This window comes from Chenopodium quinoa, unplaced genomic scaffold (genome assembly GCF_001683475.1).
Source record: "Chenopodium quinoa cultivar QQ74 unplaced genomic scaffold, ASM168347v1, whole genome shotgun sequence".
Taxonomy (NCBI): Eukaryota; Viridiplantae; Streptophyta; class Magnoliopsida; order Caryophyllales; family Amaranthaceae; genus Chenopodium; species Chenopodium quinoa.
In genome coordinates this window covers 2064310-2075805 of record NW_018745170.1, presented here as the reverse complement: position 1 = coordinate 2075805, position 11496 = coordinate 2064310, and the positions used below count along the sequence as shown (strand labels likewise).

Here is an 11496-nt window from a genome sequence, read left to right as displayed (position 1 = left end):
GCTTCCTGTTTTTTTTTTTTTTGTTTCAGTTGGTTTGGTTTATGTTGGTATGTGTAAATTAGTTTATAGATGTTTTTTTTTCTCAGTAATGGTGATGCTGTTCTCATTTAGTCCAGCAAATTTTCTGATTCTCCCACAAATTGGTTGCCATAAATTAAATAAATTCCAGGAAGATTTAGCCATTGAAAAATGGAATTGAAAGTTCTATTGTACCAGTATTAAGCTAAACCGAGATGTTAAAACTTACTAGTGTTTTGTTTTAAAGGGAAATTTTTGTTAGTAAGAAGTGATACAATATCTAAAGTATGCTGCCCCTATAACTTTAGGATACTTTAAGTTTGATTGACATGAATGTGGCAAAAAGGAACTGATAGTTTGTTCACATTTTGTGAAGGATTATAGTATGATCTTTTGTGCTGTGGTGGGTTAATATTATGCTATGCCTCTGGGGTGCTTGTCCTGTTTCTGCTAGAGCAGATATGTTATGCAGAAAGAAACTCAGGCAAACAGTGAACATTTATTTGATTTAGATTACTGCTTCTGATGATATTTCTTTTTTTTTTTTTCTTTTTTTTTTTTTTTTTTTTTTTTTGGCAATGTGTGGTGTAACAGATGGTTTGTACTTGAATACAGTTTAAAATCATTTCATTTTCTTTCCTAACAGATTAATAACGTTCTTTTGCAAGTCTAATTGTCTGTGAAGTCATTTATAGTTGCTCTATATTTCCTTGGGAATGAGCAGCGTTTAATTACTGTTAACTGCTATGAAACATTTATTGAACCAAATTTACATCTTTTATGGATATATATGAAGCTAATAGATTGAGGGTGTTTTAACTCTTTAGTTTCTTAAAGCATTGTCTTTCTGTTTAAGTCTGATGGAATTCTGGAGCTTATGAAGGTTAAATTGTGTGTTCTTTTTTCCAGGTTTCATACATCTTTAGGCAGCTCGAGGTTTCCGATATTGTTATATTCAAAACACCACCGATTCTTCAGGTACTGTTTAAATTTAAAATCTGGGCTTCAGCATGGCATGCTGAAAGTTCCGCTCTTCCTTTTTTTAGTTTGTTAAGTGACTACAGTGATTGAAATTTTAGTGTTTCAAATTATTCAAGAAATAGGCTTTGCCACTGGGGATATATTCATCAAAAGTATTGTAGCAATTGCTGGTGATTGTGTTGAAGTGAGTATTTTCTATAGGTAATTGTACTTTAGTAATTATGCTTCTATGGATTTTGTTTTTTGGTATAATTTGGTCTAAATTAACTCTGGAACAGGTGAAAAAATGGGTAGTTGTTAGTAAATTAGTTTATAGGTGTTTTTTTTTTCCCAATTCTCAGAAACACTCTTTAGTTTTGAGTGGTTAAGTTTATTGATAATGAGCGTGAAAGCAAAGATTTTCTTTAATGACAGAGACAAGAAAACAACCAGCTCACTTTCCCCCGTCCCTTTCTAAGTGGTCACTCGTTTTCAATTCCTAGTCCATATGATTAATGACAAGTTTTGTCAATACTACCTATGGATACTATATAACCGTAAGAAACTTGGGTCTTTCTGACAAAACATTATTCCTCTGAATTATTTCCTCTGAGAGCTCATACAAGAGGAAATCAAGAAATTAGCCCTATCCTTTTTATTTATATTGGAGTCACTAAGATAAGCCTACAATGAGCTTTTTGTATTTCTTGCATAACCTTTTAAATAAGGGTTGGGAAATGAGATTATATGTCAAGACTCCTAACTAATGGTTTTATCCTTTGTGTCCCACCCTTTATATTTTGGACACATTACTAGCATACAATCAGATATTTCAAAATACTGAGATTTGCAAATACAGTATATGCAACATTGCAAATACAGTATATTTTTGGCAGAGATTTCGTATCATTTTGCTTGATTATTGATGACCTTGATTGATCTAGTTTGATTGTGAATTGGAATGATTTTATGTTGTAGATTTGTTTAGAATTATTGTTTTTGGATTTTAGGTGGAGCATTGTGATTGTTGCTAGTCTTGTTGTGTCATTTAATTAAGGATATGATGATATGATTTAAGTTTTTGCATCTTGGAATATCCAATTATATATTGAAGTATTTGCATTATGTTATGAATAGGTGACGAGTTTTTCCGAATATCTATAAATATTCTGATTGCTGATTTGATGGGTGTATATTTATTGATACTAATTTATGTTTTCTTTGCCGAAATACGAACTGAAATAGAATGATATGTTTGTCATTCTTTTAATTTAACTTTTTTTTCATTTTAGTTTTTGTGACTTAGATAAAATAACTCTCTGAATTTGAACCCGAAAGAATGCATGGTGGAACTAAGAATTGGTGGATGTTTGCCAAATGGAGTGATGAATATGACCGGGGGGAGTAGACGAATATGTCAAAAAGGCTTTTGCTACTAAGTCTCAAGGAAATCAAATATGTTGTCCTTGTGAACTTTGTCATTATCGTTTTTTGGGGTGATGAAGGTGTTGTGAGAGATCACCTAATTTGTAATGGTTTTGTTCCAAGAACGGATAAGTTATCAGATTTAGGGATCAATATCCAAAGAGAAGAAACTATTTTGGATAGGGATAAAGGGTCAAACCCAAATGAGCCTGACGATGACATAGTAGGTTGTTGCATGATGCACGTGATACTTTTAGAAAGGGGCCAAATGATGAGGCAAAAAGTTTTTGAGATTAGTTAAAGAAGGCCAGGAAGAATTGTATCCTGGTTCCAAATATCATTCAAAACTTTCCTTTATGATTCGCCTTTTTATTTTGAAGTGTGATCATAAGCTAACCAATGCTGCATTTGGAGATATATTGGAGCTTATAAAGGAGGTGTTGCCTGATGCAAAGTTGCCTACTTCTTTTAACGAAAGCGAAAAGTGTTTTGAAAGTGTTGGGGTTGGATTATACAAAGATCGATGCATGTCCAAATGATTGCGTGATATATTGGGAAGAGCATGAAAATGCAACAAGCTGCCATGTTTGTAAAACGCAAGATGGAAATCAAAGGACAAGGAGAATGAGATACAAAATGATAATGGAAAGACCTATAGGATTCTTCAAAAGATTCTTAGGTACTTTTCGATAAAGAAAAGGCTTCAACGACTGTTTATGTGTCAAGAGACAGCGAGATACATGACTTGGCATGTCGATGGGCGTGAAAGTGATCATCTTTTACATCATCCAGCTGACGGTCAAGCTTGGAAGGAATTTGATTCCATATATAAAGAGTTTGTTGATGATCCGCGCAATGTGAGGTTAGGGTTAGCCATAGATGGCTTTAGCCCGTTCAACTCAATGAGCATTGTACATAGTACCTGCCCAGTTATGTTGATAAATTATAACTTGCCTCCTTGGATGATTATGAAGCCTGAGTTTTTGATGTTAGCATTACTAATTCCGGGTCCTTCTTCCCCACGCAATGGTATTGACATATATTTGCAGTCACTAATGAAGGACTTGAAGGATTTGTGGGAGTTTGGATTGGAAACTTATGATGCTTCCAGTAATCAGAGGTTTGACATGCATGCATGTAGAATTGATGACTACTGTGAGTGATTTTCCTTCTTACGCAACATTATCTGGGTGGAGCACAAAAGGATACTTAGCATGCCCTGAGTGTCATTATGAAACAGATTCTGATTGGTTGCCTTATAGTGGTAAGAATGTGTAAAGGGCAAATCATAAATTTTTGGATCCATTTCACCCTTGGCGTCGTGATAAGAGGAATTTTGATGGGAAACTTAAGGAAAGACATTAACCTACTCTATTGACTGGAATTGATATTGAGAATATGTTGCGGGATTTTCCAAATGAATTTGGAAAGAAGCAAAAGAAACCAAGGCGTGCTGAGGATGATCCGAATCCGTGGAGAAAGATACCCATTTTTTTTAGTTACCATATTGGAAGCATTGTCTTAATCGTCATAATCTTGATGTAATGCATATTGAGAAAAAATGTGTTTGATAGTGTTATTGGGACATTGTTAGACATTTCTCAAAAGACCAAGGATCATGTGAGTGCTCGTCAAGATTTGGTAGAGCTTAATTTGATGCCAGAACTTCAACCAATAGAATTAGAAGATGGTGCGGAGGAATTTCCAAGATCTCACTTTTGGATGTCATTATATTGGAGCAAAAACGCAAATTCTGCCAGGTCTTTAAAAATGTCAAGCTTCCTCAAGGCTATGCTTCTAACATTGGTCGAAGTGTGCAAGTTGGAGAAAGGAAAATTGCAGGCTACAAAAGCCATAATGCTCATTTTATGATGAATTATTTGCTCCCAATTGCAGTGAAGACAACATTACCCAAAGATGTTGCTACTCCTTTGATAAGACTTTGTGCTTTTTTTAAAAGTATATGGAGTAAAACTGTTAATCCTCAACATATTGGAAAAATGCAATCTGAGATAGTTGAAACTTTATGCTTACTTGAGAGGATTTTTCCACCTGCCTTTTTTGATATAATGGTACATTTACCGATACACTTGGTGGGCCAAATTAAGTTGGGTGGGCCTATAAGTTCAAGGTGTATGTATGGAATTGAGAGGTATCTTCATGGACTGAAGCAAGATGTTTGAAATAAAGCTCGTCCAGAAGGCTCAATGGCAGAAGGATATCAAGCCAAAGAATGTATTGCCTTTGTAGCTAGATTTTTGAAACGATCAAGCACGACCATACCTAAGGTTAATGGTTGTAGTACATCACAATAATTTTTTTCTAAGGTAGGACGTCCAATAAAAGGGAAAGGAAGGACCTCAAAGAAAAAAAAAAAACGTGAACACATAATTGATCCCATTACATGGGCACAAGCGCATCGTTATGTCTTGTTCAATTGTGATTGTGAGGAAGTTGAGAAATATATCAGGTTAGATTACCAACCAAAATGTAGTTTTTTCTTTCTTTTTCTCTTGGTTACTAATGTGTTTTATTTGTAGTGATAATAATATAATCTTTTTATATTTCATAGTGAGCACAAGATATGTGTAAGCGCTAGAAGAAAAAGGAAATGGAATAGTGCTCAAGATCACAGCAAGGATTTTGTGGATTGGTTTAGGGATAAAGTTGATTTGATTCTTAAAGAGGGTCAAGACATCATCCCTAACCATATCTTATGGTTATCAAAAGGGCCTTCTCACATTGCTAAAAAGTACACAGGGTACTCAGTCAATGGTTATAGGTTCCATACCATGAAGCGCGATGCAAACTGTGTCACTCAGAATAGTGGAGCCACTCTAACAGCCATGACACATAGCTTTGCGAGTTCCAAAGATCAGAATCCTATTGAGGGAAATGTTAATTATTATGGTTCAATAATAGAAATCATTGAAATATCTTACCATGGCTACTTTTGTGTTGTCTTATTTAAGTGTGTTTGGTTTCACTCGGAAATGGATGATGATGAGCTTGTTATGATTAATATGTGTAAGACCATTTCCAAAGAAGAACCATTTATATTGGCTTCTCAAGCACATCAAGTGTTTTATGTTGAAAATCTTAATAGAGATGGTTGGCAGTATGCTATTCAAATCCTACCTAGAGAGCTTTCAGATGGTATTGACATACAATTTTAAATAATTCACTACATTCTCAAGATAGCTTATTTTATATTGCAATACTTTTCATATTTTATTATCTTTTTTGGAAAATAAACGTGTTCTCATTTATTGTCTTTGCAGATGAAGGGGAATAAAACAAAAGTTTTTGCTTCCCAAAGTCAGGTTGCAGATTATGAGTTACAAAGGCTTCAAAGATTAAAGTTCAATGCAGAAAGAATGTCAGCCCAAGGATCGGGATCCTTAGCGAATAAGATACTTCAACAAAAAAACAAAAGACCTACTTTCTCCAAGTGCAAGGCAGACAGAAGATGACTCCACGTCAGAGTATGATGCTGAAGAGGAGGGCAAAACTATGGAAGATGACAGTCTTGTGTCTGGAAAAAGAAAGGTAAGTAAACTTGTTCCCTTCCACCCCCCCCTTCCCCTGGGTTTCTCTCTATCAACATCAAGGTGATGCAATGTAGGCCCATGGCATTGATTTTTTAGCTATGACTTTGAACTCAATGTATGCAAGCTTGTGAGGCTGCGATTGTTGGTCTTCAGCCACTGATTTAGGGCCACATTATAGATTAAAGGCAAGTTATGTTATGAACGAAGTTTTTCTCCTTTTGTGTGTGTGTGTGTGTGGATGGGACTATTCTGGTATATAATAGAGAATTTGTCTGAGCTTCTATCATTGACAGAGATGTGAGATTGAAGGCAAGACGTGTGATTTAGGGCTAAATATGAAATGCTTAGCGTTATGCTCTACTAATAAGAGAAAATCCACTGTTGATGTCTGGAGATTACGTACTAGCATTGTAATTGATAGTCATATCTTGTGAAAGTTAAAGAGCTCTGTCTGGCAGCTGATCTATTATAAATAATTTATAAGCTTAAGAAGATGGTGAATCATTTGTTTTGGCTGTTTGGAATAAGTTAAGGCATCAATGGAAGAGGTCAGATCAACCTAAACTTCTTTGTTAAATTCTCTGTTTTTTGTTTCTTTCTTTGGATGAAATTGATATTGCTTTCTTTAATCATTATGTCTAGGTGTATCATAGGTCCATAGTTGGTCAGTTGTATGACGTGCAATATTTGGCCCTTGCTTTAAATTTCTGGAAACTTCTGATTATGGTAATTTTTCTCTTTTCAAATATTCCTACTCATACTTTATTTTACTATGGCTGGGTTTAAAACATTGAAGTTAGTATGCTATGTAATTACTTTTTGGCTTATGTTTTTAGGTCTCAAAGAAACCACATTTAATTCGCACACGTAAAATGGCTATTGTGGAGATGAATAGCCAGAAAAGGCAGCATGTTGATGACTTTTGCAACAATAACTCTGTTGATTTGGCCAAGCAAGTTCAGGATCATGGCATCCAACGGAAGCAACAACAGCAGCAAGTTGGTTAAAAAATAAAGGCAAAAAAGAGCATTCTGTTCTCCTTGTTCAATGCCAGCATACCTTGAGATTCGAAAACGACAAATAGAAAACAATGAAGTACTTAAAGAAAGTAATCGTTCTTCGCATAATTCCATGACAGCGCGAATACGATATGACAATGGTGCATTGAATGCGAATAATGATAATAATGCCATATATGAGAATGATGATGATGATGGGCTGAATGAGAATGATGATGATGATGGGCTGAATGAGAATGTCGATGCTATTGATATTGATCGTGAAGGCGATCAAGAATTTGACCAGCAAGATGTAGCACAGTATGGAATGGAAGGTATGGTTTTCAATATTTGTCATTTTTGCTGAAATTTATACACAACTTCAATACTCATACTGTATTCAATACAGTAGATGTTTCAGAAAAAAAAAATACTACGTAAAATAAAATTATGGGTTTTGGCTTGTTTTTTTTATAATTAATACAAATAAATAATAATTATTTTGGGAGTTTGTTGTCAAATTGTTTCTGATAAGTTAAAGTGGCTGTAAAGTTCGAATTTTATACTCCAAATGAGTTAGCGGGGCTGAAAAGTAGCAGAAACAATCATAAAATCTTATAGTAGGAATGAATGGATAACAGTGCCAGTAACTTCTGATTTCATATTACTAATCTAGTTTTTCCTATATTTTTTGCAAACGGTTTTTCCTGTATTATTGCATACAGAAACAGAAAATGAATTATCTTCTAAAAGGAAAAATCATCGATGTCCAACAATGCTACGTAAGGTTCATGCGCGTACAACAGAAGAGCGTCAAGTGATTGTTTTGAACTCATTGGGTTAGCCAGTTGGACCTACAAAGGAGATAATCCAAGAGTTCAAGTTTTTCTTGGGAACCGTGGCAAGGGATTCCGAACTGGCTCCGCTTAACTATTTTAACTTCCCAAGCCTACCCACACTTGACAAGATATGGAATTACGTCCAAGTATGTAGTGATATTATCGTTTTGCATTACTTTATTCTACTTTCCTCATACTTAGACCTCCACACGTTACTAATGTATTAACATAAGAATTTGTGCAGGAAAAGTTTATGGTTCCATCCTGATGGTGGAATGAGTTGGGTGATGGATGCTGTGAACAACTGTTGGAGGTATCATAAATGCCAGATCAAGAAAAAACACTTCTATGCATATTATAATGACGCTTTAAGGTGGAAAAATAAGCCTGATACAATTTCAAATCTTCAGTTTAGAGATCTTTTGCTATATTGGAATACCGATGAGGCTAAGGTATTGTATAAATGGATTTTAATCTATTATCGTTGTTTATTTTAATCACATATATATATTTAATTGAATTATTGTTGGATTGTAATATTTTATAGAAAATCAGTCACAACAACAAAGACAATCGTCTAATGTTAGATGATATGCACACTTTGGGTCGTAAGTCATTTGCCATGAATTGGTAAATACTTTTATCTAATTATAGACAATTACATGATCAATTTCATGTTCATCACTTATCCTATATATATGAGGCTTTACCCTTTTTATTTAACATTTATAGCGGCAACAAGATCCGGATAAGCAAGAGCCTTCCCAAGCAAAGGTTTATAGGGAATCGAGAAAAAGAAATTCTGGAATTGAAGGACATACAAAACTAGCTGTGAAAAAGCAAAGGAGAACATTGTGAGTTAGCATCTTAGATATAATTTGTATTTGTGTGTATTTTGTTCGATAATTGCTAATAAAATGCTATATTTACCTAATAGGCCAAAATGGATGCTGTGGAGTCTTCCCAAGATGAAGATGGTAATAACTGCAATGACCCTTACTACGAAGTGATTCCTACTGCTAAACGCAAAATTGTGTGCATCTGTATGGATCGGGTGTGAAAAAGACAGATTTGAAGAAGAAAGCGAATAAGCCCGATTTCATATTCCCAAAGGAATTCATATCAAGTGTTACCACTGCAGTTTTGGCTCAAATTCGCGAGGCTAACCCTGGGATTAATATTGTGATTCCTGATGTTCTGCTGCAATCGACTCCGGATAATTCATCCAGTGCACCAATCCAAATCGAATCAGTAACCATAGTGGCCAATCTTCCAAATCAGGTGCAACATGTAATCGGGTACAACTAATATTTTCTCCTGCTTTTGTGTGTGCTAATATCTGAGGGTAGACTGGGGTAATACCAGCAACATTAGGCAACCTGCCTAATTTGACATATTTAAACTTAGGAAACAATTTCTTAACTGGACGTATCCTTGAAAATTTCTTCAACTGCACATCTTTGGAACAACTTTCACTCATTTATAATAATCATACAGGAAAAATTTCATCTAAGATAGGAAATTTAGCTTACCTCCAAATTTTCTTTGCTTATTCCAACAGATTAGAAGGTTCGATACCTGAAACTATTGGGAAGTTAACAACATTGACTGCATTAGACCTTAGTGGAAATCAGTTATTTGGAATAATTCCTCCCAGCATAGGAAACTTGATAAACATACAAACCCTACATCTCATGGAGAATAAACTTACAGCAAATATACCACCTGAAATAGGCCGCTGCAGAAGTCTAACTAATCTGTTTTTGTAAAGCAACAAAATAGAAGGCAGCATCCCTCCAGAGTTGGGTAATTTACGTAACCTGCAAGACCTAGTTGATTGTTTGCTCCAGGTTATAGTTGTATAAAATTTGTGTTCAGAAATCTGATACTTAATTTCTAACTCTGTAACATGTTTTTCTTTGCATGTACCATTGGAGTGATTGAACATCATACTATTAAAGTTGTATTCTTGTTGTTTTCTTGTTTGGTTTAAGTGTCACATTGGCTTAAGTTTCATAATCGTTCTTGATTAAGTATTTATTTTGTCTTTGTTGTCATCTCTCCCACACTTAATTGAATTAAGTTTGTGTGTTGGGGGGGGGGTATGGTTAGGACTCTTAGAAGTCTATCCCAAATTCTCAATCCAATGTTATGTTAGGAAGTGTAAAATTGTTATAGTAATTTGGAAATAGTACACGTGATTATTATTTTCAAATAAAGCGTTTAGCCTACATTACACTTGATTCAATCCAAAAAAAGAGGGGGAAAAAAAACTACTGGCAAATGCTCTGGTTTGCTATGTATTTCAGAATCAAACTACTCACAATGAGTATTACCTATGACCCTGAATACCTATTAGTTCAATTCACCAAAGGGGAGATCGACCATGATTGTTTTAGGAATATTAAGCAACAGCAGTGAAGTTGAAATTTGAGCAATGAGTCCGAATTCCGCTGAGTGGGCCACCGAAGCCCAACACTGACTTGCCTAGGTCAAATTTCATTTGTATATCCTGCATTTGATATAGCCCAATGTTGATATTAGCTCTGTACTCAATCCCACCATTCACAAATGCTAGGCATAACACTCCAGGTTTGGCCTCCACCATAGAGTTCAGGCCAAAAATGGACCAAACTGCATCCTAACCTTCTAGCTCAAGGTCGATGCTGGGAACTCCAAGCCCCAACAGAGTTGAAATAATATTTCGACTCGTAGCATAGCCCAAATAGTGCTATTGGCTTCACTTGTGGCACCTTAGAGAGCTGCTTAGCAAAAAATGAAGTAATGACCTTGAAACTGGATCCCTCTAAAATGGTGTAAGGTAATAGGGTGTTGAATGTAGCCCAATGCCCACTTTAGAGTATAGCATAGGACTGGGCTCGGTAATTCTGAGTGGTTTAGTAATTCCAGGCGTATTCTCATTACCTAAGTAAACAATACAAGGGAAATCTAATAACATGTTTTGTTTTTTTCTTGAGCTCTACCATTGTTATATTCATAATGATTCATCAGTGTTGGCCATAATACTTTATCAAGGTGTGGGTGAAATTTGGTGTTGCATGTCTGTTATTTGTATTCAGCTATGCTTCTTAATGACAACATGATATTTACAGTGCCTTATTTGTATCGTTATATTCAAGTATTAATTTCTTTTATTTTTACATGTAGGTGCATGGCGAGCTAGATGGAGATGAATGAAGTACAATGATTATATTTGTCATCCAACAAATGGAGCGTACATGTCGGTGACTAATTTTATTTAGTTGGAGCTTGTGAAGATTAGGATTTGTATTTTGGACGATTTTTAATTAGTAAACTTTTATTATTTATTATTAGTTAGTATCGGTAGTGTAACATATATATGGAAACAATATTTTGTAATGTAACGTACATATTATATATACTTCGTTTATTGTTATAAATATATTGATATATTTTATATTTATTGTTACCTTTTTAATTTAAACTAACTAACAAAATATATATGTATTCCCTCAAAAAAATATAATACGTAGTATATTTCATGTACAACCGTTGCATTAGGTGAAAATATACGTTGTATTAGGTGACATACCGTTATATTATGTGACATGTACCGTTGTAGTAGGTGGAAAATACCGTTGCATTAGCCTTGCCGTTGGATTAGGTCTATAGATCATGATTTTGTTGCATATTCATCTAATACAACGACAGCCAAAATGTCGT

At 34.8% G+C, this 11496-nt stretch overlaps 1 protein-coding gene across 1 annotated transcript; it reads left to right on the top strand.

The window, feature by feature from the left end:
• Positions 1-8734: 8734 nt before the first annotated feature.
• Positions 8735-9560, top strand: LOC110710237 (probable LRR receptor-like serine/threonine-protein kinase At5g10290). Its single transcript, XM_021888510.1, has 3 exons — positions 8735-8834; positions 8933-9089; positions 9353-9560. Exons 1-3 carry the CDS (start codon positions 8735-8737, stop codon positions 9558-9560), a joined length of 465 nt encoding a protein of 154 aa, XP_021744202.1.
• The last annotated feature ends 1936 nt before the right edge of the window (positions 9561-11496 follow it).

Coding starts and splice junctions, on each gene's coding strand:
- LOC110710237 (XM_021888510.1), top strand. CDS start 8,735: ATGGATGCTGTGGAGTCTTCCCAAGATGAAGATGGTAATAACTGCAAT. Junction 8,835..8,932: donor ACGCAAAATTGTGTGCATCT/GTATGGATCGGG, acceptor TTACCACTGCAG/TTTTGGCTCAAATTCGCGAG. Junction 9,090..9,352: donor CAGGTGCAACATGTAATCGG/GTACAACTAATA, acceptor TTATTCCAACAG/ATTAGAAGGTTCGATACCTG.